General features: G+C 41.3%; 2 protein-coding genes across 3 annotated transcripts in view; both read left to right on the forward strand.

Moving 5' to 3' along the window:
- LOC121898364 (unconventional myosin-Ic-like) overlaps positions 1-7,215 on the forward strand; it is a 60,565-nt gene extending 53,350 nt beyond the window's left edge. For both annotated transcript variants that reach the window (XM_042413364.1, XM_042413365.1), the window contains 13 exons: positions 856-969; positions 1,095-1,171; positions 1,266-1,334; positions 1,494-1,578; positions 1,921-2,080; positions 2,308-2,391; positions 2,510-2,603; positions 2,709-2,764; positions 2,845-2,980; positions 3,065-3,135; positions 3,247-3,344; positions 3,643-3,742; positions 4,664-7,215. In XM_042413364.1, coding sequence (XP_042269298.1) covers positions 856-969; positions 1,095-1,171; positions 1,266-1,334; positions 1,494-1,578; positions 1,921-2,080; positions 2,308-2,391; positions 2,510-2,603; positions 2,709-2,764; positions 2,845-2,980; positions 3,065-3,135; positions 3,247-3,344; positions 3,643-3,742; positions 4,664-4,690 — 1,171 coding nt within the window. In that variant the 3' untranslated portion in view covers positions 4,691-7,215. The remainder of the gene's footprint in view (positions 1-855; positions 970-1,094; positions 1,172-1,265; positions 1,335-1,493; positions 1,579-1,920; positions 2,081-2,307; positions 2,392-2,509; positions 2,604-2,708; positions 2,765-2,844; positions 2,981-3,064; positions 3,136-3,246; positions 3,345-3,642; positions 3,743-4,663) is intronic.
- Positions 7,216-10,605: 3,390 nt separating this feature from the next.
- The window catches only part of LOC121898365 (large neutral amino acids transporter small subunit 4-like), a 30,856-nt gene continuing 13,837 nt past the window's right edge, over positions 10,606-27,624 (forward strand). The window contains exons 1-5 of the mRNA XM_042413366.1: positions 10,606-10,761; positions 13,178-13,399; positions 20,324-20,540; positions 20,643-20,698; positions 20,959-21,035. Of these exons, the coding sequence (XP_042269300.1) occupies positions 13,240-13,399; positions 20,324-20,540; positions 20,643-20,698; positions 20,959-21,035 (510 nt within the window). The 5' untranslated portion in view covers positions 10,606-10,761; positions 13,178-13,239. The remainder of the gene's footprint in view (positions 10,762-13,177; positions 13,400-20,323; positions 20,541-20,642; positions 20,699-20,958; positions 21,036-27,624) is intronic.

The following is a 27,624-nucleotide window of genomic DNA, read 5'->3' on the forward strand; positions in this document are numbered from 1 at the left end:
CCAGCATCTACCACAACAAATACGGTGCTATGCGAGTAGAAACACTCTGCAGATATTCACTCCCCAGCTAATTAGACAGTTAGCTGCCTCTGTCAACCACCACACATTTCACAACAAAACACTGCCGCAACGACAGGTCGTCCACTCCCGAGCACACACACAGCTAAATCAACATTATTTCCTCAACAAAGGAGCAGAAAACAAGCCCCAGAGTGATAGCGGAACACAGCTTACCCCTTTTGTTTTTTCTGTTGGTGTCCAAAGGTGATAATAAGCTCACATTTCACAACAAAACCGTAGCTCATTGCTCCCCAGCCACAACGTGTTGATCCCTGGCAAAAGTGTGTTGCTCCCTCGCCACGGCTCATTGCTCCCCAGCCAAACACACACACTCCCCAGCTGACTGACTCCCCGGCTGAGTGAGAGATGCTTTGCAGAAACACGGTGCGAAACATGGTGCAAAACACACCGTTAGAGAGCACGAGCAGGAGCAACAGGATGCTGACTGCAGCTCACTTAACGGCCACCGGTGTCACTAATGAGAAGGAATTTCTGATTCCTACATATAGAATCTTTAATCCATTTCATTTTTATAGTAAATGATCTAACCACTAGCTCATCTTGCCACTCCTTCATATGAAGTGACGCCAGTACAAAACATTTTACATGCTGATCAGTGAGCTACAGGAGTGGTGGGTTTTCAGTGTCTTACTCAAGAACGCTTCAGTTCACCAACACAAGTGTTTGAACTGACAGTTGAAAGATGTTCTCTGTAACCATTAGGTCTTACTCCTGAACCAGTATTCCGAACCATATTTACTTTTCCACCAATCTGTTTGCCTTATGTCTGTTTAGGTATAAGTCCCTGTGTCCAGACACGTGGCCTAACTGGCAGGGGAAGCTGTCCGATGGAGTGGCCACACTGGTCAAACACCTGGGATACAAGCCTGAGGAATACAAACTGGGCAGGTCAGCAACACACACACACATATGAAGAGAGAAGTGTTGAGAGAAGTGTTATGATGTTTTTTAAAGCAGCTGTTGTATAGAATTTATGTGACTGAATATGTTTTACTTTAAACTCAACCTCACAGATCCAAAATCTTCATCCGCTTCCCAAAGACCTTGTTTGCTACAGAGGACGCACTCGAGACCAGGAAACACAGTCTCGGTGAGAGCCCATGACATCACTGATGATTTGTGTCTAACGTTTTCAACAACTGTTGCACCTCAGATTCAAACCACATCTCTCCTTTTACCTACAGCCACCAAGCTGCAGGCAGGATGGAAAGGCTACAGCCAGAAGTCCAAATACCAAAAACTCAGAACCTCAGGTGAGGAAGTCTCTAGTCACACGTCTGTGCTGGGATCATTCTGCATTTTCTCTCGCTATGGTCATGTTTAGAGTTTGTTTAACAACTGTGATGTCACCTGGTAGGTTTTTGTTATTTCTTTGTTATTTAAATGACAATGGTTGTCATGTTCCTCATTAGCTATTGCCATCCAGGCGTGGTGGAGAGGGATCCTGGCGAGGAGGAGGGCCCAGCGCAGGCGACAGGCTGCTGATACCATCCGCAGGTACAGACCATGCAGGCACAGGCCAGCAGAGGGCACAATACACTCACTGTGTGATAGATACACAAGTGTATTTCAACATCTGCTTTTAAAATAAGCATTATACTAGTGGAATGTAGGAACGCTGGGTTTGATTACTTCATAGAAAGTATCGTTCTTTATTTAGACATCTCACATCAAGAGCTTTTGTCTTCCAGTTGTAAATATAAGCAAATAATGTTCATGTTAATTGAAGCATTGCCACCTTAATTGTCTGTCAGAGCTTGTGTTTTAATCAGAAGACACTATCCTCTGTGATGCTCAGATTTTCATTGCTTTTATGTCCTCATCTTTTCGCAATGTAAGGTTCATCAAGGGCTTCATCTACCGCCACAAGGAGCGCTGTCCAGAGAACGAGTATTTCCTGGATTATGTGCGCTACTCCTTCCTCATGACTCTGCGCAGGAACCTGCCCAAGAATGTCCTGGACAAGAGCTGGCCGACTCCACCAGCAGCTCTCACTGAGGTAGGAGGACGTTTGTTAAAAAAACAAAAGCTGAGTGTTCTGGTGACCAACAGACAAGAACATATTCTTCTCTGAGGACAGTCGGAAAATAGAGGATTGTTATGATTGCAAAGCCCAAAACCTTTTGTGATAGTTCATGGTTAAACGATGACTCAAACATCCAGTATGTCTTATGACCCCACATATATACAGAAGTACATATTTGTGAAAACTATCTGTGTCCTCAGGCGTCAGAGCATCTGCGTAAGCTGTGCATGCAGAACATGGTGTGGAGCTACTGCAAGAAAATCAGCCCTGAATGGAAACACCAGGTGAATATTGTTCTGTCACCGGTCAAGTCAGGCTCTTAGTTGCTGCTCATCTGACTGTCAGGTTTCTTGTTTTCTGCATCATTCATTTTCTTCACTGTCATTAAATGTGTGCGGACAGATGGAGCAGAAGATGATCGCCAGTGAGATCTTCAAAGACAAGAAGGACAACTACCCGCAGAGTGTCCCCAAATTGTTTGTCAGCACAAGACTCGGTAAGCTTCAGACATCTGTTTCTACTACAACAGACCGGCTGATTTGTACAGGCTTCATTTAGTCACATTATGAGATGATTTAACAACATGCCACCTCTCGTTCAGATGGTGAGAACATTAATCCCAAGGTGCTGCAGGCTCTAGGCAGCGAGAAGATGAAGGTTAGTAGAGCAGAGTCACAATGCAAAAGGCAGTTTATAAGGTGTTTTGTGAGTTTCTTCATCATCCCCTCTGTTCCCAGTATGCAGTGCCAGTCACCAAGTACGACAGGAAGGGCTACAAGGCTCGAACCCGCCAGCTGCTGCTGACCGCCAACAGTGCCATTATTGTAGAGGAGGCCAAACTCAAGCAGCGCATTGAATATGGAGCTCTGAAAGGTCAGAGGTCAACAGCCAGATGAATCATTTGCTAAGAGTATAGCTTATTTTGGATTATTCATTAAAACTGTCCTTCCCCTGCAGGTATCTCAGTCAGCTCTCTCAGCGACGGCTTGTTTGTTCTGCACGTGCCCAGTGAAGACAACAAACAGAAGGTGAAGCCGAGGACAGATTATAAATAAACTTCGCACAGTGCTCCGACAGAACCCGGTCAGATGTCATGTGTTCTCCTGTGAGTTTAAACCATGTGTGTTGTTTCCTCACAGGGAGATGTGGTTCTGCAGAGCGACCATGTGATTGAGACCTTGACCAAGATCGCCATCTGTGCCGACAAAATAAACAGCATCAACATCAACCAGGGCAGGTGAGGAGCAGAGCAGGAACATATAAAAACATCCTGTGTGCACATGACAAGTATTACATTGTCTTTACGGACTCTAAGTTAAGGTTTAGCCTTGTTTTTCTGTGTGTGTTCTCACATAATGTTAACAGCAGTGTAATACTCCTTAAAAATAATCACTCCTACACACTGTACTGTAGATACAAAGTGGTTATAAGCAGGAACACCAAGAAATGCCTGTTTTAACCTATATAGAAGTTCAAAGTCTGCTGCTGAGAGTCTCTTCCAGGCTGGTCTAACTGTGCCTCTGTTCTTTCTCCAGTATAAAGTTTACAGTAGGTCAGGGGAAAGAGGGGATCATAGACTTCACACCTGGATCAGAACTACTGGTGGCCAAGGCTAAGAATGGACACTTGTCTGTGGTGAGTGGGCGAATTCCTCTTCAACATTCAGTCAGATGCGGTAGATTTTCTAAATCAAATACTGTATAAATACTTTTGATTTTGTTTTGTTGTTTTCTTCATTCAATCCCTACTGACAGAACAGCTGTTTCAGAATAAAATCTAAAAATATTTAAACTGATCATGAGTGCCTCTAAGTGTCGAGCTTGATCAACTTATAAGGATTTCAGTCTCTTTTTTTCTCTTTTTTTAATAGAGGCATCCAATAGTTGATAAATTGCGACAGTATTTAAAGCTGCATTAATCAATATTTGAATTTACTAACAAGGGTTGAAATGACTATGTGTTATGTGAAAGTCGCTCTTAGTTATGAATGCACAGAAAATGAGCGGCTCCCTTCAGCTCTACAGAGCCTTTTAGCTCATTGTTTTGGTTTTCCAGCTCACAAACTCTCATCAACGTCATTTACTGACACAGCTGGCAGCAGTTTTCAGAGAAAAAGCTCTGAAAAAAAGTTCTACTAAAGAGCCAGATGTTTTCCTCAGACGTTGGCGGAGAGCAGAACACTTAAAAGGAACTTGCTGTTTATGTTAACATTGTGGTTGTTACGCAACTCATAAGTGGCCAAAAAAATTCAACTAATGCAGCTTTAATATCTTGAAATTTGTCAGTTTTTCAAGGACTTTAAAATCCTCCCCCACCACACTGAGATTATATCTTGAACTAGCTCTTTTGTCAGGGAGGCACCTTCATTTTAGAGCTGTCTGCTGTTTAATTCTAAGTTAATTCTAATGAAAGGCCATAATCAGTGGAGACATTATTGACATGTTATTTTGAATGCGTATTTTGACTGATGTTGTTGTTGAGCGGTCACTTCCTGTGTCCGTCCTGAGGTTAGAACTCCCTCTGTTGACGTGATGTTTTTCTCTGGGTCTCTTCCAGACGGCTCCCAGACTGAACTCCAGATGATGGCCACTCTGACCACACAAACACACACACACACACACATATACACACACCAGGACCCACGTTCTCCTGATCTCTCCCACCCTCCAATCACACGACCGCAGATCCCGTTCTGCCTAAGCCAATCAGACGCCAGCTTGTCACCACACCGGTGGCACGTGCTTCCAATTAAAAGAAAATAAAAGTCCAGCAAAACTAATTGATATATTTATGTTTATATATTATATTTTTTGGGATTAATACTGTTGCTGTTTGAATATTGTGATTTTATATATGAGGCCAAGGAATAACAAATATTCGGGTGCATTTTTCTTGCACCGTGTGTGTTTATTGTGCTTTATTTGGGGAACATGACCAAGAAAACAATGAGGGAAGTGTCAGAATAAGTGACAATAATGAGAAGAAGGGGGTTGTTATTGATGAAATCAGGGTTAGTTGTTTCCTGTTGCCTCTTTTTTTTTTTCCTGTTTACTCTGTCTTTTTGACTTATAGGCTTGACCGTCTTCCTGCTTTTCTAACTGGGGCGGATGGCTTGTTATTGAAGGTGTATAGAATAAGGCTGACAGCATGTAGGCTAGCTGTTGAGAGGTTCAGGGACGAGGAAGAACACCTCTTCATGCTTAAGCACGAGAATCTAATGGATCTTGATGGCAAGAGACCTGGTAGTAATATAGCGTCATACCGTGGCTCACAAAAAATAGTTGGATATACTACTGAATATATTTTCATATATCTGTATTTGTAGACTATCTAAATATGAAGGGAGTTTATCAAGAGGGAATCACTACATTAGATAAACAGCATTTACTGTAAATGCTGCAAAAAATGAACAAAGTATGTGTAAAGTGGCTGAGGAAAAGGCAACAAAAAGGTGAAAAGAAAGACGAGAGAACGCAGCCGTCATTTGCCTTGTTGCCAGGTGCTTGTGCCTTTCTCCTCGACTAATCCTGACTATTCTTAATGAGGGAGTTGAAGAGCTTTATATTGATGTATGAAAACCATGACACTCAACGTGAGAGTGAGTCGAGTTAAGTGTAGATAGAAACCCGTCGTCCTCTGACTGAATGTTGCTCTAGCACCACATAACATGCTCCGACTGGCTCGAAGGCCCCAATATTTCTCTCCATAGCTGGCTACATTTCCTCCTTTCCTCCACCTCCCCTCTCTGCTTCGCTTCTCCAGCCTCCTCCATGACCTGCCTGTTATCTGTAGTACGACTGAACTGGTCTGATGGCTACGCCTGACTAGGGCTCAACCAATGTTTTTTTTAGTTGTTTTTTTTTAAGATATTATACAATACATCGCTCCATTCTTACACCTGTATGCCTTTGCAACTGCATTTGGACAAAAAATGTGACTAAAACTCACAATTTAAAGCCATATAATTGAAATTTCTTTTAATGGGATAATTTTGATGGATGTGAAGGTGAAAAGCAGTGAAGCCACTCCTTATGTGTAGTGTTCAACATTTATGGAAATGCACTTATTCACTTTCTTGCTTTCTTGAGAGTTGTATCAATCTTCTCATCCAACTCTCAGCAGGAAAGTGAATAAATGTATTTCCCAAAATGTCAAACTACCCATATTGTCAGGGTAGAAAACCTTCCGAAATAGCAATTTAAACCTTTATATGACTCCTCTTTAAAACCCATGACAACAGTAAAATATTCATGCATCCTTTTCAAAATGTCATGCCATTTCAGGTTCAGAGCCTCCTAGAGAGCAGTTGCACAATAAAATATCTTCCTAACTCTGACCCTTGACTCTCTTCCAAGCCTACAGGCGAGACCAAAGACTTACGGCGAGAAAGTTGTGTTATTGGAAATTCTGTAGGCTTACATTTTGAGAGGAGCTCCAAAATGTTTCAAGGATTTTTTTTTTTTTTCCTCTTTCTTTTTTCCAGACCTCGCTCAATGACAGAACTTTTTCTCTGCATGGCTCTAAGGCGAGGCGGGTGCAATATGCCGAGGCAGGACTGTGCTACTGCACTTATTAGCCAAAGACCCTGTTGATTTCTAGTGATTCTGTGTTGTATGATTTATATATTATGTCAGTTCTGAATGTTCTGTTTTGTTTTGTTTTTTTCCAGGAGGGAGATGTATATGTACAGTTTGTGTTCTGTGTTATAAATGAGAGATTCAAGCCAAGTGACGTTTGACGATGTGAAACATTTGGGGAGAAACAGCTTTTAGTATTGTTTGTTAACTTGTTCATGTGCCTTGTTGGATAGCAATACAACAGATTAATGTGGGATTATAAGAGAAATACCTCCTTGAGTCTAGTCGTTGGCTGACGACGGGTGTCGGGCCGTTTCTAAAAGTTTCCCAACGGCACCTAAAGGTTTCCTCTCTCCGTGTGTATAAGCTTTATTCAAACCAAATCCTAAGTTTGTCTATTGATTTACAGATGCACTCCTGTTATCAGTCCTGACTTACTGTATGCACCAAACCAATGTATAATTATGCCAACACACTAAAAAAATAAGATACTAAAGATTTGCAAAATAAATTTCAAACGTACAGTAAAAACAAAATGAATGGTCTCTCTTTGTGTTCAGTTTTGTGTGTGTTCTAGTGTCTAATAAAATGTTTGTGCTCCATGTTTCAAGGTTAATGCACAATAATAAGCATACACTAACATCACTTTACTCCCTGGTGACAAAATGCTTTTTCTCTGTCTAAAATGGAGCTCCAGGGGTCCCAAAAGTTGCAAACCTACAAACCACAACCTGGTTTGTGTTGATTTAATAGAAATGAACTGAGAATATGCACCACTAAAGCACAAAATCTACTGACATCAGAGTCCCCTTAATGTTCTGCCAGCCCCGCTATTACTTAATCTGGACGCCCTGTCACTGTGTAAGAATCCAGTTTCATTAACTTTAATGTTTTCAGTTAATGTTTGCATATTGTTAAAATATTGTTAAAATATTTATAATTGAATGATCACACAGCAAACCTGGGGCAAGCTACTATCTTAGCATAGTAAAGGTTGCACAGTGAAGGGAGGCACATGGAGGATTACAGGTCAAAAGGTATATATATACATACAGTGCTGCTTGAAAGTTTGTGAACCCTTTAGAATTTGCTCTATTTCTGCATAAATATGACCTAAAACATGATCAGATTTTCACTAAAGTCCTAAAACTAGATAAAGAGACATCAGCTAAACAAATGAGACAAAAACTTTACACTTATTCATTTATTTCTTGAGGAAAATGATCCAATGTTACATATTTGTGCGTGGCAAAAGTATGTGAACCCCTAAGATTATCAATTCATTTGAACAACAAAAATCACACCAAGAGCAGGCGTGTTATAGTCCAGGAGGCCACAACCGACCCCAGGGTAACGTCTAGGAAACTAAAGGTCTCTCTTGCAGCGGCTACAGTTGATGTTAATGAGTCCATCATCAGGAGAACATTGAACATCAATGGTGTGCATGGCAGAGTTGCAAGGAAAAAAGCCACTTCTCTCCAAACAGAACATTGCGGCCGTCTACGGTTCACTAAAGACCACACGGATAAGCCAGAAGGTGATTGGAACAATGTTCTGTGGATGGATGAGACCAAAAAAAACTTTTTGGCTTGAATGAGAAGTGTTCTGTTTGGTGATGAGCAAACACTGCATTCCAGTGTAAGAACCTTATCCCATCTGTGAAACATGGTGGTGGAAGTATCATGGTTTGGGCTGCTTTGCTGCCTCTGAACCAGGACAGCTTGCAATCATTGATGACTTCTGAGTTGTACCAGCAAATTCTACAGGTAAATGTCAAGGTATCTGTCTGTGAACTGAAGCTCAACAGAAAGTGGGTCATGCAATAGGACAACACTAAACAACAGGTTGTTCTACCAAAGAATGGTTAAAGCAGAAGAAAGATAATGTTTTGGAATGGATGAATCAAAGTCCTGACCTTAATCCTAAAGAGATGCTGTGGAAGGACCTGAAGCATGTAGTTCATGCAAAGAAGCCCACAACATCCTTGAGTTGAGACTGTTCTGTAAGGACGAATGGGCTAAAATTCCTCCAAGCTGATGTGCAGGGTTGATAAACAGTTACCGGAAATGTTATTGCTGCAGTAGGGGGGTCACACCAGTTACTGAAAGCAAGGGTTCACATACTTTTGCCTCCCACAAATGTGTAAGATTGGGTAATTTTCCTCAATAAATAAATGAAAAAGATGAAAAAAATTATTTTTTTTGTCTCATTTGTTTGGATGGGTTTCAATTGGGTTCACTTTGTCTAGTTTTAGGACTTGTGTAAATATCTGATCACGTTTTAGGTCATAATTAATAATACAGAAAATTCTAAGGGGTTCACAAACTTTCAAGCAGCACTGTATATATGATGTAAATCCTCTTCCAGACAAAGAATGCTAGATTTCGTCACCCTGCTGAGACCATTGACTTTTGTTAGAAAAAGTGTTAATAACAGTCATTTCGTTAGAGGCTCTGGACTTAGGGGCCATGTGACCTCTTGGGCCCCTGAGTATACACCCAGTACTTCTGTGGTTTAATCCATCAGCAGAGGTGGAATGTAACTAAGTACATTCACTCAAGCACAGTACTTAAGTACAGTTTCTCCATTTTATGCAACTTCATACTTCTAGTCTAATATGTTTCAGGGTGAAATATTGTAATTTTTACTCCACTACATTTATTTGACAGCTTTAGTTACTTTTACATATAAAACATGTGATTAGTTTATATAATATGATGCATTTTTATATATGAAACAATCTAACCATATATAAAGTAATTAAAATGAGCTTCACCTTGACCGGCTACAACATGAAAATGCTGCTTACATGTTAACACATCAGTAATAGTAACCCAGTATTATATAAGTCTAAATGCGTTATTTTGCATAATGATTACTTTGGCTTTTTGTACTTTAAGTATATTTTAATGCAGGACCTTTACTTGTGACAGAGTATTTTACATTGTGGTATATGCACTTGTACTGAGGCTAAGTAGCACATCCAAGTACTTCTTCCACCACAGTCCTTCAATGATAAGTTTGAAGCGGCCACTAGGTGTCGCCCTCGCTGTGTAAATACCCGACAGTGGTTTTTGTTTTCAGCTGTTCTTTCCACTGGATCATGTGAACCCCGTACTCTTGTATTTCTAGGAATTACAAGTTTGGCATGAAGTTGGAAGCAAACAGTGCGTCACATCACACGCGGGTGAGAGGATTTATAGCCTACATATAGGCGAGACAGCAGTGCTTAGACATGTCCAGCAGATGTGTCACACCCACAAAACAAGGAGCACTGTAGGCCTCAGTGTGGGAGCAGTTTGTGCACTAAATAGTCAAATCAGAACAAAAATCCCACTGAAGTTTTTAAACTTGTAATAAAGTATTATTTAATTTGCAGCATTTTTCTCTGTCTGAATGTGCTTCAATGCACCATGGAGCCAAAAGCACAGAAAACTGTCTTCGTGTGGTCAGTTACACCAACAAGACTATAATCATTTTCTGCTGCTAAATAACCTTTTTATGATTGTATTCAGTGTTAATGGCATTTACACAAAAAACATCTAAACTACCTTTAAGTTAACATTCATCATTTGCCTTCTGCCAAAGATTTAATAGTTTTATTGGCTTGTAGTTAAGTTTTTATAATAGATTATATGACTTGTCATTATGTTTATTGCATTGTTGTTGTTTCTAAATAGAAGCTATTTCGCACCCCATTATTATCAGCTGTCCAGTCCTTTATTTATTTATTTATTTATTTATTTGTGTCCAAACATTTGAAGACTGTGATCCCAACATTTTGTCAGTGTTGAGAAACAACACACATGTAATATTGGCACTCTGTGATTGGCTCCGGCTGGTCTCTAGCTCAACCACGGGCCAATGGGGAGGCGGTGTTGTTTTTGCACCGCTCCTGCGCTGCTATAAAACGGCAGCAATGAGGGATGAGAGAAGAAACAGTGATCCAAAGAGACATCATACATGTGAATTCGCAAAGCTGCTCTGTTTGTTTGTCGTCGAGGGACATTTGGACCTGCAGAGGCAGATTGAACTGAAGACAGAGCGGCTTTATTGTCCCTGAATCCACAGACTCAGGTAAGCTGTCCGCACCAAGGATGCTCTACACCGGAGGAGAGGCTGACTCATATGTTGGCATGCTTCATGGAAGGAATCGCCAATTTACGATAATAACACAATGTGTCACAGGCATTATTTTGCAGAGAGGTTTTATCTTTCACTTTGAGTGTTTTCCTTTGTTTTCACGGCTGCAGAGGAAACAGGCTGCAGCAGCCTGTAACACTGTTATCAACTTCTAGTCTATCAGTGTTTGGTCAGCTTTTCTAGCTCATCTTGATGACTGAAAGTGCTAATTCTGGGAAAACATTCAGAGCTGATTATATTCCATCAGATACATTTGTTCAAGTTGTTTCTTTCACTGTCTGGATCACTTCCTTCGTTTTCCTTATGTTGCTCGGATGTGATGACGACAGCCGTGCGTGTATTCACCGTTTCATGAAAGATTTAATGTCTATAAAACCAGGAGTGTGTGATCTCAGTAAACAGCTGTTTACAGCAGGATAACAGTGGAGGCTGTTGCATGTGGAGGCTCGTTGTTGCCAGTAGTCTGCTAATGAGTGTCTTTGTTTCAGCAGCATGATGCGCTGTTGTTGATACTGAACAGCTGAGCGCCTCCTGCTTGGATTTGCGTCAAGTTACTGAGAAACAGCCCGCGTAATTCCGGGACAGTGGAGGGTTCAGTCTTCAAAATAAAGGCACCATTGAACGAAAATACAGTTGATGAGTGAAAACAGCCTGCAGTTTAATCAGACATATGTTTTCCCATGTATGTGTTGCTATTGCATATGATACTGTGGCGGGATTAGCAGTGTTTTCTGACTATGTTAGTGTATATTATTATTATATTTCAGACTAAGAAAAGGTATCTGTATTTTATTTTGTAACTAGCCGCCGGAAGTGCAATGTGTCATTTTGGTTAACTTGATTCTGCAGGGAGGGGGCTGGAGATGCAGATGGGGTTGGTGGGGGGTGGAGGGGGGTGTTGTGCGGATAGTCCAGTTCAGACCAGTTCCAGCGCTGCTCTTCATTCACCGCAATATTACTACTTTGTCTTATTGTTCTCAGTGCGATGATCTGCTGCTAAAAAAGACACAAGATTTAAGTGAAGTCTGGTGTGTGTGTGTGTGTGTAAATATATACATATATGTACGTATGTATGTATGTGTGTGTTCATATGCAGCTTACTCTCCATGGTCCTCAGTGCTGGGGGTGATGAGTGGCATCAAGTTCATATTCAGACAAAAACAATCTGTCACACAGTATAGTAGAACAGCTTTACGTGATTTATTTTAACCAGTGCATCACACACTGGCATATAATGAAAATACATGTGGATGTAATTTATTTCCATTACGGATTCAAGTCAGGTCATGTGTGTAAAGTGTTATATCTGAAAGAGCTTCACAGTGCTCACTTTACACAGTCAGACAGCGCATCATCTCTCCACTGGTTATCATAGGTTGTAATAAAGTAAATCTCGCGCCGTACTGGTTCGAACCGGCTGGAGCTCGCGCTGCGTTCACGTGCCGTGGAGTTTTCTGTAAACACAGGTTGTTTTTCTTCAAAGTGGCTTTGTCAGCCTCGACACACATCCACTTACACGGTGAAACATTTTTTTTAATACTGACAAAGGAACAACCCAGCAAATAGTCGTGTCTGTTGAGGTATATTTATATTTATATTTATGTTATATTTAATCACCAATTTAAGGCAGGGTGCAGGTATTTTATCTGCTATTTGTAGCCTACATGTAAAAAAAACTCCTCCAAAAAACAAATATTAGAGAGCTGGGATCGAAGTCTGTGGGAACTGAGTTCTAGTATCAAACTCACCTTTAAGATTTTTTTTTTAAATGTAAAAGCTCATGTCGACAATATTTTCTGGCAGGAAAGACCCTTCTCTCTGTATCAGTCCCCTACAGGTACTGAATGCAACATCAACCTCACGTGCAGCAGCTGCACGAGCTATGTCACTAACAGCCAATAGGAGAGGACCTGTTAAACCCTTAAGCCAATCAGATAATTCAGGGGCGGGGGCTGTTTAATATTTATAATAGGGATTTGTGCTCTTCAAAGGCCTCAGCTGTTTTCTGTTTGTGAGAGTCTTCCTCTACATCATCATCATCATCATCATCATCATCATCGTCAGGCAAGAACAAAGACACATAGATTATTCAGGCCCAGAGACTCATCCTAAACACTTTGTTGTGAAGTCAAGCAGCTGTGAAACATCTTAGACCCTATTGTTTATATATGATTATATCCAGAGATGCTAAACTTGCTACTGAGTACCAAAACAAGAAATGCAGCATCAGTGTCACATAATGTCTGCAATAATTTTTCTCTGTTTTATAAATATTTAATCCCAGAAGCATACTGAATGTCGCTGTCATCTCTCATCATCTTGTCTCCATTCCCCCTGTCTGACCCTCCAGGCTCCAGCAGCCTCCCTCCACTCCAGTCAGGCCAGTGAAGTGCTACCTCCAACCCAGCAGAGATGGCTCCCACGCTGGCCACGTCTTTCTCCCGCCGCTGGTGGATGGCGGTGACTGCGGTCATTGAGAATTTGCTTTTCTCAGCTGTGCTGCTGGGCTGGGCATCCCTGCTCATCATGCTCAAGTCTGAAGGCTTCTACTCCTACCTGTGCAAAGGACCTGGTGAGTCAATATTACTTTTTGGATTAAGATTTTACATGTAAAAAAATCAATGTTAAAGATTAAACCAGTGGTTCACAACCTTTCAAGCTTGTGACCCTTTACAATGAAACAGTGTCTAGTTTGGTCACATTTCAGATGTATATGAGTTGTTAGCAGTTGAACTTCAGCCTAACTGTGTTTAAGTAGTGAACATTAGCTCCACTTGGACCATCTACAACAGTAAAACGCTGCATACACACTGATAAATCTGTATTAAAATATAAGAATACATATATATGATATATCCGTCACAGGAGCCATTCTTCAGCAGAAAAAAAACCTTCAAGTACATTTTGCTGATGATGCTTTTGTGCTTTTTCTTAAATGGGATTTTGAATGCAGGACTTTTACTCCTAACTGAGTATTTTTACAGTCATGTATAGGTACTTTTACTAAACACTTCTTCCACCATTGGACCCCAAGTATAACTGAGGGGAACTTATTTCAAGTAAAAGTACTGCAATCAGATGAATGACTCTATGCCATAAATTACGTGTAGAATATCATTCGTAAGTGACCCAATCACAACTACGTCTGCTGCTGCTAACATGACCATAACTGTCATGCAAAGTAGCTACATAGATGCAAAGAAGCTTTAGTGCTAACTGGCCTTTTTGCATACAGTATTTCAGCAGAATAGCCTTGTTTTGGACTCTTTAGATTCAATCAGATGGTATGGGTTAATAGGACCTTGGGTGACTACGCCCTGAGTGTATCTGAGCTGCTGAGAAACCAAAAGACTGATTGCAACATGCAGCGATACTTAATGCTGAGTGGGTGCGGTGGAATAACAAACACACGTAGGAAAGGCGAGAAGTGCTCAGGTTTCTTCTGACAGCGACCTTTGAGCAAAGAAGCTACCTGCATATTAGCAGGAATCCTATTGATCCAACAGCTGGGATTTCCCTGTGGAAAACAAGTCAATACACCAGCTGCAGTCAGGCTCTAAACAAGCTTTAAAAGCGGCTGTGAAGCTCCACAACAAACCAACAGATGGATCACATTAGATTATTCTATCTTATTCTGTCCGCGGCTCTCCATGATCAAAGGTGGTGCAGTGAGTTACTGCACTCAGCGGATTATTAAATTATGTTTTTATGACAGAAAATTGCTTTGGCTCAGAAAATCAAAATCAGATGAGAACTTTGGGTCATCCGGAGCATGATTCAGTATCCGCTCATTGTCGCTGTAGCAGTGTAAGTTAGGTTACATACATACATAACGACAACATATTGAAAGGTTGGTTCATCATCATCACTAGAGTTTTGATTTGTCTCCATTTCCAGGTAGCAGATGTATGTGTGAATGAGACCATTCATCCCTTTCTTCTCCACAGTGATTATCACACAGGCTGTTGTCTGTCGCTTTGATCCTCTGATTTGTCTCTGCCCGTGTTTCTCTCTTTGTATCCTACAAAAGAAGCAGTGATGAAAGCCTTGCAGGGTTAATTTGCGCGTATGGTTTCATCGCTGTCACACATTTAACTCACACATCATCACATGACCCTATCTGCAGCACTTGAGAGGACTGTCATTCTCACTTTACATTTTCCACAGTGTAAAACATTACTGTAGGTCTGTATTAACCCTGTTAACTGCTCACAGATAATGTTTATCTGAGTGGATTCGGTTTAGGTGTGGGAAGTTAACCTGTATGGATCTTTGCTATTGACTCTACAGTGACCTGACTCCAGTCCTGTCACGACATGTCTCACTTTCTCGCTCCCGCTCTCTCACCTGCAAAGTAAAATCAGCAATTTTGGTGTTTACGAAGTCTGTTATCGGGTCAGGAAGGTGCTCAATATGCTGAATGTGTTAAGTCTCTACTCTCAGTGTATTCAATCTGTTTGTTTATTCTCTGGGCAAAAATGTGCAGACATTGTCCTGCTTCTAGCAGAACTTGGCAAAAGGCTGAGCTCTACCTGGTTTCTATTGTCTTGCATCCTTTTCACTCTGATTCTAAGTAGAGATCACATTACTCATAGAGTGGTGACTTGAAATTTCATCTTTTTCACATTTTTGGCGGCAGGAACTTTACAGATTACCCTGGCACTGTTCACTCATTCCACATTCACTGTGTTTAAGATTAAAAAAACACAATATTGGGCACAATTCAGGTCATGAATAATGCAAGCTGGTAGTTCATGGTTAGCAACCATTGCTTACTTACAACTTTTGATGCATAGCTTCATGTGTGCCCTCTATATATACTCAGTTTGAACACATCTAGCAGACAGCACTACACAAAGGCAGTCACCAGTCTATGTACAAAAAAAGAGTTGCAGCATTATGAAGGTGTGAAAGTCTCAACTGCTGTTAACAACAGGTCAAACACACTCTTAGTCAGAAATGAGAGGGCATTCAGAGGCCGAGCCGGCCAGACAGCAATTGTTCTGCACATTGTAAAGGCAGTCTTGTGTTCGGCTGAGGAACAAAGCACAGTCCCAGAATGTGTCGCGGAATTTCACCAAGTGGCATATCACCTGAGAAGATAAGGTCCAGAGGCATTCCTGTGAGTATGCATAGAAGAGAGTGCTACAGAAGTGGGCGAGAAAAGGGTTTAGAGACATAAAAGAAAAGTCTAGAAGTGTCATTTGTTCTATTGGCTGTATGTTAAATTTCCTATCTTTGAACATCTATCCCTACCTTAAAGTTCATAGTTTCCATCTCCGCACTGTGTGGATTCGTTTTAAAGAACACATACTCCCTCATGAAAGTGAAACTCTATTGTTCATCAGCTCAGTGCAACCTGCTCTTCCACAGTTAGGTTGTGGTTACTCTGTTGGTGTGAAAAGTCTACATGTTGCAGTAGACAGAGACAGATGTACAATCCTTCGTCTAACTCGTCAACCGATCTCACCTCTCTTTGTCTCACTTTTTTGTCACGTGGCTCGGCCTGTCATCACCGTTCTTTCTCTGAGATTCTTGGCTGCTTCTGAAAGATACACTGACCCAAAAGTTTGTTTAGCTCATTGTGAACAGCATGCACATCCTCCCTAAGAGAAAACAGTCTAAGATTAGAATATCTGAAATTGCTAGTTTGTTCGCCATCCCTTCTCATTTAATGCTCTGTGTGTATCTGGTTGTGCGCTTCATGTTGTCCTTGACAACTTTGAAGCCAATGAAATAAACCTGTTAGCACACTCTAGCAATCATTAAACTAAATGACTCTGCAGGTTGCGACAGTTTGATATCACCTGTATGTATAGGAAAATTCATAGAAGAGAAGGGAGTGGTGTGTCAAAGGAGAAAAAAAAAGGAATTTGGCAAAACATACACACAAAAAACTGTTTTTATAGCGTTGACATTAAAGGAGAAACAACTATGACGGATGGCCGGTTCACATTGAACACACAGTATGTGATTCATCATGACACGACTTTTCAGAGAAGATCAAGTCAGCCTTTATACCCTTGAGTGTGTCTGTGTGTATGTGTGTGTGTTGTCAGGGTTCTTCCCTTATTGACTCAGGTTTGCTGCAGTCATTTGATTAGTCAGCAGCCGGGGCCCACCGGGGGACAGATGCTCCTACCTGCTGTTAGTCCAACAGTCAGCACTTAATGCTCCAGTACACCTCAAATACCAGGCTGAGAGTGCAGAGCATATAATCCAGCTATTGACAGAAAGGTTTGATCACCGACAGCTCTTGAAAGCTGATAAAAATGCCCATATTTTAGATTTTCTGACATTTTTTATGAAGAAATATGTTCAGATTAGAGTCTGGAACAGTATCAAGGTTATCAAGGGACACTAAAACTTCACTGAAAACCAGGACAATGATGGTGTCGTTACTACTAGTAGTCCAACTACTCTCACTACAAATCATCATAATAAATTCATGCACCCTTGAAAATCCATTCAGGTGAAGAGCTTCCTATAGACAACCAATATAATGATTCTATAAGGAGTAGTGAATTGAACAAATTGCTTCATATCCATCATAGTAGAGGTGTGTGGGTGACTTTTAAAGGGCAATTTCACCATTCTTATTCGTAATAATAACATTGTACTCACTGATTCAATGGCTGAGATCTCTGAGCATGATGACATCACTAAAACAAAGTCAAACAAGGTAAAAACAACGAGCAGTCACAGGTTGTAAACAAACCCCCACATTAGCCAAACTTATTTGGGAGAGAAAACAAGGCCAAAAGGCAAACTGTCTATTGTAAACATCTGTCACAGTTTATAGACTGACTTCCTGGTTCAATGTTGACCTATTGTACACAATATAAGATAACCTGGATTTTTTTTCTCTCTTTTTTTGAAGATACAAAATACTTTGAGATTAGTCCATATTGGGAAAATTTTCCCAAGATAACAGTCCAAGGAGAAAATAGTTGAAGCCTTTCTCTCTCATAAAGTTGATAATACTTTGTTTAGCTTGTCTACAGTCACATATGCACAAAGTAGAGAATGATTTTAACATTTGTCAGTCTGTTTTAGCTCCTCATCATCATGTGACACCAGTCATTCTTCTTCCAATTTACTCTAAAACAGAAACAGAAACTTGCTAGCCTAGCACCATTAAGGCTACAAACAACCCATAATGCTATACTTCCTGAAGGGAGCCGGTGTAGAAATGAGTCCATTTAAAAAGGTTATCGGATATTGTGTTGTAATTGTCTAGTCCTCAAATTTAATGTTGAAACTTTTTCAAATGTAATTTCCAAATATAACTTGGTTTTATGGTATTGCTGACATTTTGCATTTTACCTCCAAATTAAGTGGTTTAGGTAATTTGGCTTAATTACAACCTGTCTGACTGCTCATTTCTTGTCCCAATTGACTTTGTTGTTGCCATGTTGCTGTGAGCCCAGATCTCAGTAACTGCTTTTAGAACAATATGAATTCTGGCCAAAACTATGAACACAAATCTCTTTCAAAAAAGCCATAGATCAACATTTCTGTCATTTTTGTACTGTCATGTTAAATTAAACTAGACTTTTCTGCAGCCTCTCAAGCTCAAGTCCCCACATGCATTAGATGATTTATGTACCAGCATAAAAACAACACTGCAGCCCTCAGATCTTCATTTAGCCACGTTACCTTTCACCTACACAAGACAAGGACTAATTTTCTGCATCAGGATGTATTTAATATGACATAATAGCTTCCTGTTGTTATACTAAATTCACCCTGACACCCACAAACTAGCGTCAATACCTCCTCCCCCCTCCTCTCCTTTTACCTTAAACTGGCTCAACAGAGATCACAATCACACACCTCCTTTATGAACATAGCGGGAAAGCAGATTTTCAGCTATGTTGTTTATTAGACGCAGCACAGACTTTAGCTGCTGTTGACAACATTCCCCCAAGACTGACGGGAAGAAAACACTCTGATGACTAAGTGCTTCATACCTCCCTCCTTAAGACACTGAACATGTGGTAACTGCTGAGTCTGTCTCTATTGTTTTCCAAGGAGTTTGACCGAAAACAAGTCAAGGTGAGTGAGGAGTTGCTTTCCTCTGTCAGCCCTCCTCTTTGTCCCCTGTCTGTTCAACAGAGTTTCACCAGAGGCAGCAGTCTAATAGAACAGATAGACAGAAATAGACTCTACATGAACTCTGATGGACTGTGTTTACCAGTGAGTCAGTGGGAGGCAGACTGAACTGGAGTCTCTGTCTGTGCAAAACTGTTACAGAGTTCCCCTCTACCCTGCAGGGGTTCGGTTGTGGCTATTTCTAGTGCCTGGTTACTCTGTATTGTGTTGTTTTCCCGGCAGTCTGTTTACTTGACCTTTAATGAGTTTCTTGGCTTTTTCGATCAGCAACTCAGCTCATGGAGAAGGGGGGGCGGCAGACGTAGAAGCTCTGACCTCAAAGTGCAACATTGGAAAAACCAAGAAAGCATTTATTTTAGATGACATCAAAGCCTCTTGGATGACAGAGTCAATGAAGTCACCAGTTTCTTTTCTTTTCCTTGTTTTTGTCTTGTTTCGTGTTTATAACTTCTTGTATACAGAGAATCAAGATCCTTGTTTTGTACAGCTCTATAGGTTGATTTAAAGCTGCATTATGCCACATTTCTCATGAAGAAAATATCCAGATTAGCTCAGAAAGCCCAGATTTACCCTGTTTTCTTTTTTTTTTTATCACTTTTGCCTCTTTGTTTTTCTTTGGTGTAAACAGTGGCAGTATTCAGATCATTTACTTAAAGTCCCCTTTCACTCAAAAATGTGTTTTTCTTCTTCTTCCTTCGGTCGGATGTTTGAGCTTCACTGTGTAGAATGATGTATGTGCAGAGTTTGACACTTGATGTCTGTTTTCACGTTCATCTGCTGAAAGTGGAAAGTTTGTCTGTGCTCACCTTAAATCTCAGTTTAACATGTGTACAAGATGATTTTTTGACATCACAACTAGTTTGGAGCCAATGGTGGTCCAGTATGCGACTTACACAAGTGTAGAAATGTGGAAACTTGAAGCTGGAGGCATCTTGTGTCCAGTAGATGAACTTTTGAGATGAAAAAAACATTTTTATATTCATAGATTTTGGATTTTCAATGAATCAAAGAGAGTACATGCAGTTGAACTTTTTTATAGATACAAATTATTATTCAAAGAAAAGTATTTTTGTATATATTGTATTATTAGATTATTATTAGAATGTGTATGCAGCATTAATGTTGCAGTCTGGGATGGAGCTAATTTATGTACTTTTGGGTAGTTTAATCTATATATATCTATAGTATAAGAACTTTTACAGAACTCCTATATGTTTAATAAAAAGAATTAAAGGAAGGGTTTATTGTCATTTGGAACCACCAGCATAACTGCAGCATGCAGCCTTAAGAGAGGAAATCAAGTTAACAAACAGTGTTTCCTCATCTGACTGCTCAAACCTGAAGTCTTTCCCTCTCTGCTTTCATTTTTCTCACCATCCAGGAAACAGCTCCAACCTCACCTTCTCCAACACGTCAACCTCTGAGCTGTCTGAAGCTGAGGAGTACCTCGAGATGAATGGCTGGCCCATCTGCAAGGACCAGGACGAGATGCTGAACCTTGCCTTCACTGTGGGCTCCTTCCTCTTGTCCGCCATCACACTGCCCATGGGCATCGTCATGGACAAATACGGGCCGCGGAAGCTGCGACTTCTGGGCAGGTGAGGCTGGAGAAGAAGATCTCAATCCATTCTCCACTTGATATGACACTAGGCAGTTATGGACTGTTTGGTTTATTTATTGCCAATACTTTGTGTTCCCAGTGCCTGCTTTGGCTTCTCCTGCCTCCTCATCGCCTATGGAGCCAACGATCCCAACAGTATGTATTTGTGCTTGTGTCATCTCACATACATCACTTTAACGGCATCATATGTTCACTCAGGGACCCTACTGCCTCACACACTCCTCTCAATCATGTTGCTTTTGTAGGTGAGCAATATTGTAGAGCTCATTTACACAAAGGCACATATCGATGCTGTGGTGACACTTTCATTAATCAGACAGGATGTGTGGGAGTTGTATTGTGTTAGCAGAGTAACCACCTCTGCCTGTGTCACTAATCTGCTCTTTCTCCTGTAGATCTGTCCATCCTGATCTTCTTTGCTTTGGCGCTCAATGGGTTTGGAGGCATGTGCATGACCTTCACCTCTCTGACGGTGAGTAGCACAGCCTTACAATGATTTTGATACTGTGTGATGCCCATATTTTTGGATTGAAGGTGCTTATAACACGAGCTGAAACAATTAGTTGATTTATCAGTTAGTCAAACAACTTTGTTATTTTGATAATTGATCAATCACTTCAATCACTTTTCAAGCTAAAATGCCAAACACCAAATAGTATTAGCTTCTCAGGTTCTTTTTCATTTGTGAGGATTTGCATCTTTTCTTTTTCCATAGTTAATTGAATATCTTACAGGTTTTGGACCATTGGACAATGGACCATGAATAGACAATGAAAACAATCATTATTTGCAGCCCTAATTCTCACCAATATTTAATTTCACTGGTCAAATAATACTATTTATTATCTGTACCATAGCAAAAAATTAGGTTCCCTCAGAATAGAAGTTATTATAGCAAAAATTCAGTCCTTTGTGCTTCACTTGCACTGAAGCAAGTTTGCATTTATTTTTCTTTAGCAGCTGACAAGTTAAAAAACACTGAATAGCATCAGTGTCAATATGAGCAGACCAGTATTGCGTAATAACTGGATATGAGGAAGAGATGTAGAGATTTTGGAAGACAAATTGTATTCAGAAGAGGAGTGAGGAGAAAGAGAGGCAGCAGAGCAGAATTAGAGCACTGTGAAGTGATAGCATCAGAAAACGGAGAGAAGAAACAAGAGGGTCAGTGAACAGAGAGACGACAATGGGCAGAAAGACAGATGCATTAGAGAGAGTGAACGTTTTAAAAGATGGGGAGAGGAGGAGACAGAGTGAGGCACGGGCAGTTGGAGGGATGAGCAGTGATGTGTAGACAGGAGGAAATGGATGGGTGGGAGTGGATAAGAAAAGCCACTGGTCAGGATGATCTCATCAGTCAGAGAAAGTGCTGCATCACAGGAGGGGCCACGTGAGAGAGAGAGAGAGAGTGGTAAAACGGGAACGAGACTGCATTAGTAATCTGTTATTCACTCCCGCTCTGCTGCTCTGGCTGGGAGCCAAAAAAAGACCACCAAGACTCATTACTATTTCATCCACTCAAGGACACATGCATCTCCAGTGTGCGCCGTTCACATTGTCTACAGATGTGATATTGCTGTAACAGCACAATGGGCCGTGTATTAAAAGGTGAAAATACTTGAGATGATGACACAAATTAGGAGTTCTGACTGCAACATACTGTATCTATCACATTAGAGGTGAAGTGCCCAATATGGCAACCATATCTTTGCAACAGAGGTGCTTGAGGCATCAGCAGTCTATCACTTTATCACAAAACACACTGAGAGCAGAGAGTGGCTGCCACAGAGGAGACAAACAGGAAGCAGCGACAGGGGAACTGAGTGTGTTTGTGTGTCTCCCCACCCATGCTTCGCTGTTTCCTATTCAGGCCGCCTAGTGGGACCCTGACACACACACATACACACACGCATACACACAGAAGTTGCTCAGCTGGTTTCACCCCCCCCCCCCCCCCCCCCCCTTTCTTCCTCCAGCCTCCCAGTCTGTAGTCTCAGCCCGGTTGTTTTTGTCTTCTCCAGTTTCAGCTGCTCTGCCTCAGCAAGGCTGGACCTGCACACAACTGTCAAAACTGTCACATGTGCACATAAGAGCCCAGTATGTTACTGTACATCAGCACTATGTGTGTGTGTGTGTGTGTGTTGTTTTAGCTGTGAGCTACTGCAAGCTGAGTTACAGCTCCCTGCAGGCCTCGACAAATGTTTATGCTACTGCCTTGCTTTGTGTGTGTGTTAAGGGGATGCTTTGCGGAGGCTCTTCCCTTCCCCTGCCCTTTCCTCAATCTCAGGATCAAGGGTTGTTACCGAGAAAAACATCTATTTTAAGAAACCTGTAACCCTCTCTGAGATGCCCCCCGTCATCAGAGGGGGAAGGGTGGGGGTGCATCTCAGGCATCATGGGTCATTTGATTCTCTTCATGTTACGGTGACCTATATCCAACTTGCCAAGTGTGTGAGTGTGTGTGATTCACTTTTTTTGGGGGAAAAGGAACCAGAGATTTCTTTCATCCTCTTCCTCAGTCACCCTTCCGTCTCCGTTCCCATTTCACAACTCTATAAGGAGCTCAAACTGGTCTGTTTGGCTCCTTCCCACCGTTCTCTGTTATTTCTTCTCTTTATCTATCTTTGCTTCACTTCCTCATTCTCTCCTGTGGATGCACACTCAGCAGCACTCAATGTCCCGGCGATGGAGAACAGGGAGTGAAGCTGAGGAGGCGAGTAACTCCCTCTGCTCCCCCTCATTCCTCCCTGTTCTCTGCCTGTAAACAGCTTCATGTTACAGAAAATGTCCTCTCATTCTTTTAGAGGGAGCTTTCCTTTTCCAACACACACACACACACACACACACACATATGTACATACATCCACACCCACAGCCCATATGAAACTCCTCCTCTTGTTCTCTGTCTCGCTCGTGGCACGTGTTGGAGCCCCCTCCGCTTTCTGGGTTTGGTCTCCTAGTCTGAAGCTCTGCACGCTGCCCGAATCTACTTTCTGTCGGATGCCTTTTAATATGTATATCCTCTGTTCCTAATCCCCCCTTTTTTCTATGTGTCACTGGTCTACCTGAAAACGCACTTACAGGCCTCATCTATCTGACCTTCTTTTGTGAAACAGCCAACAAAATAGCCATAGATGTGTTTTTTAGTTGAGAAATCGAAGTACGCTGGACTTTTTCACCCTAATGAATGAACTTTTAGGTGGGGCTGGAGGAATGACTGCTTGTTAGGTGGAAAATTTATGAAGCGCACACACACAGCACTTCATTCTTCTTGATGGAAGGGTCAGAGCAAATAGTGGTGAGATCAGGCTGTGGACTATTTTTACTATGCTGGAGATGGCGGGGTGAGATGGAGGAAGTACAGTGTATGCTCTGTTCACTGCATGTGACCGCATAAAATGAAGGCAAAGGAGATGTGGGGAAAATATGAACGGATGCCAAAAGGTCAAGAGTCGCACAGTAATTTGAGATCCGAGCTGACCAGACGCTGATATCAGCCTCATGTGGATGTGGCTTTGGCTTTGTGTAGTGGTGTGAATCTGGTTGCTGGAGCTGTAGGGTACACTGTGCAGCTGGAATGACTGTAAATTCCTTCCAGGCACAGAGGGGTCTTAAAACATGTTCAGAGACATCACCACCCTTCCAAGAATTTATTTCTAGTGGAAACTTTTGAGAGTCAGCTGATTTCAGTCCAAACTACATCAAATTCAGCCACAAATATACTGGACTGTAAAGGGAGGGAGCAAAAGATGACGTTAGAGCGATGGAGGTATGCAGTCTAGTGTTTGTCAGCTGATGTTTGCTAATGTTACAGCCCAGTTGGCAGCTCTTTATGACGGATGGAGCTCTATCCTGTGCGTCAGGACAGGACAGGACCGGTCAGAGCTGGTTCTCAATGGTCCAGCGGCAGGCAGCTGAAGTTTCCACTCACTGCAGCAAACCCTCTTCCTTCTTTCATTTCTCTGTTCTTTCCTCTGAAACAGGCTCTGTCCAGTTTCCTCTTTCACCCTCCACCTGGCTTTTAGGCTCAGCATGTTTTTGTCACTCCCCAGTTCTCTTTGTCGCCTCACGATTTGCGTTTCCACTTCCATTTTCAACACTCAGCACATGCTCTTATCCAGAGTGACTCAAAAAAATATATCCAAAAGTGCAGGACAGCCAAAAAGTCTGCAGTCACAAGGGAAACTTTTAACCTCATAAAAGTATGTAAACTAGTTTTGGAGAATTTGAATGGAGATCCTAGACAGACAACAATAAATGTGGAGCCACTATGATTCCAGACTCCCTTTTGATACATTTGTTTTACATTTACATATGATTACATTCAGAACATGGACCCAATAAAGACGTAAGTGGTAAAACAAAAATAGATTTTAGAGATCACTCTTGCCTTAAGCACTGAAATATATTCAATAAACAAAAGTGTCCATTGTATATAAGTGGATCACATGGTGTACAGTGCACACAGCATTCGTCTCCTCTGCCTGCAACGATAACATTCAGCACTCTCTCCCAAACAAGATCTAATCACACCTGAGCAGGTTTCAACAGGCCCAGACGCAAGAATATTGCTTGAAACTTTATACAGAGGAATATAATAGTAAAAAATTATGGCTTTAAGTGAGCGTTTTGATCTAATATTTCTTATTTACTTCACAGTGCTGATGTATCATGTGATGGCAGGCTAGGTTCAGTCATGCTGACAAATAAAAGTTCATGAGTTCAGGTGTTTACATTTCTTTGTAAAACTCTTCCAAAAGCTGCTCTCTTATTGGCCAATCCAAAGATTAAAAACATTTACATTGCTCCAGGACAATTTGGCAGTGACCCAAGAGGCGTATGGATGTTTTTAAATGTCTTTATAGCCCAGAAGGAGAGTTTTTCAAAGGAGATTGCTTTATTGAACCTATGCTAAACAGGTTTTTGATACTGTTTTCATTTATGATCCTCATAATCCACTTTATAATCCTTAGTGAAATGACACGTGAGTCATGACAAACACCTGAGCTGCCTGGACACAGTTCAAACAAAACCCAGATATATACACAGCAAATACACTTATTGATTCATTCTTCCATCCTTTGAAGCATCTTTTGTGTCTAAGGAGGTGACTTTGTGATTATTTCTTACACAATTTAATCACACTAATGCCTTTATCCCCCCCACCTGCACCTGCTACTAACCGAACCCTGATCTCTTATCTCCAGGTGACTGCTCTGAAGCTAAAATAGACCTTTAGTAGTGGCTATCCAAACACTAAGCCCATCTGTGTGTACCCTGCCACTCTTTGCATGGATACACGGTGACCACAGAACTAACAAAAGAGCTATTCAGGGAAGGAGCAACAACAAAGTAGTGGGTGGGCTATCTACCTACAGGACTTCTCGCCATCCTTTTCATCAGTCACACTCTAGATAAACATACATATGGTGATATTTGATCGTTAGTGTAACAGAGATTTATGAGAGTGAAATTTCCCAAACAAACTTGGGTTATACCTCTGATTAGGAACTGTGTACATACCCAATTGGAAGGCACACTTGTTGACTTTTTTTAGGAACTGTATACATCCCATACCGTACCCTGAAAGCTGAGAAATACAGGAAAAGCATTCCTTTAATGGTTGGAAAATCACCAACCAGGGATTAGAATTTTAAAAACACCTTGATTTTCTACTTTTTGTTTAGTGCTAATTAGCAAATGTTGGTAAGCTAACACACTAAACTAAGACTATTATCATTATGTTAGCATGCTGATGTTAGCATTTAGCTCAAACAATACATTCAAACAACTAATTTAATTAATGAGCACGAGAGAACATGATGGAAAGTGTTTTTTTAATTGGAGCTGGTCCAGTAGAGCACCTATAGGGTCAAATGTGTGTTTATAACAGTACATCCATCATATCTGTTATGTACTGTTAATGCATCATTTGCTGGTTGTGTGTCTGTTAGTGCCTGAGGCCACAGCAGATTCTTTGTCCGCTAGTGTTTAACAGTCACAGACTCACCTGTCTGCATGACTGATGTGTTATTGACTCTAGTTACAAAAACACTGTTATCTGTTCCTTGTCAAGCCTGACAGCTGCTCCTCCCATCAACACACAAACCTCACGTTATCCTCACGCTGCTGAACCCATTATTCCCTACTTCTTCTTTCAGTATTACCAAACCGGTTTGTGACATGTTTTTGGGTAATAGTGGTCTCATCAGCTGACTGACAGTGACTCAGACCTAGTAACCCAGAGAAACTCCCGATGTGACGTAATTGTTGTATCAGGCCAACACTCCGCTCAGCAGCATCACAAGGACTAGATGTGCTTTCTGCATGCTGCTGCACACATGGATGGTTTGTGGTTGTCTTTGCTCTGGCACTGCACCACTGACTCTAGTAAACAGGTTTTGTTGTTTTCTTCCTCTCACTCGTGTGCTCATAGAAATGATCGCCAGTGGCATCAGTGCTCCTTCCAAATGAACCTGTTCTCAGAACGAACAAACAAGCCTGAGTTTATAAATGGGAGAGGCATCAAGGAGGTGAATGACAGAGAGGTTAGAGACTGACTCATCCACACTGTAGTGGCCTTATTCTTTTGTATCTGCTCTGAATATCTGGAATCTAAATGGGAAATTGTTCATTAAGTGAAAAGAAAAATTAGGGGCTGTATGAAAATTATTGGGTCGGTGAGGGGGGAAGTATTTTAAATCCTGCATTGTTTACATCCATGTTTACTAGGTGGCAGTCTTCTTCTTCTCTGCCTTTGTTGGCACATTGCTGTATTTTTTGGCACACTACAGCCATCTGTAGATAATTGAAATAGTGTGAAACAATTGGCAGGACTGTCATTGTGCCTCCACAAGGCAAACAGGGAACCACTCATAAAAAAACAGCTCCATAGCACAACTAGAGGTCAGAAACTCCTCAGGATACCTGTAATATATTTGTGGAACTTCTAATGTTCGCCACCAATGTACACATCATTAAAAACCTGATACAGAGACAGAATTACTGTCCTCTGTATATGTCAAATGAAACAGTAGAGTGAAAGTAATCTTTTGGATGTA

Source organism: Thunnus maccoyii, chromosome 6, assembly GCF_910596095.1.
Source record: "Thunnus maccoyii chromosome 6, fThuMac1.1, whole genome shotgun sequence".
Taxonomy (NCBI): domain Eukaryota; kingdom Metazoa; phylum Chordata; class Actinopteri; order Scombriformes; family Scombridae; genus Thunnus; species Thunnus maccoyii.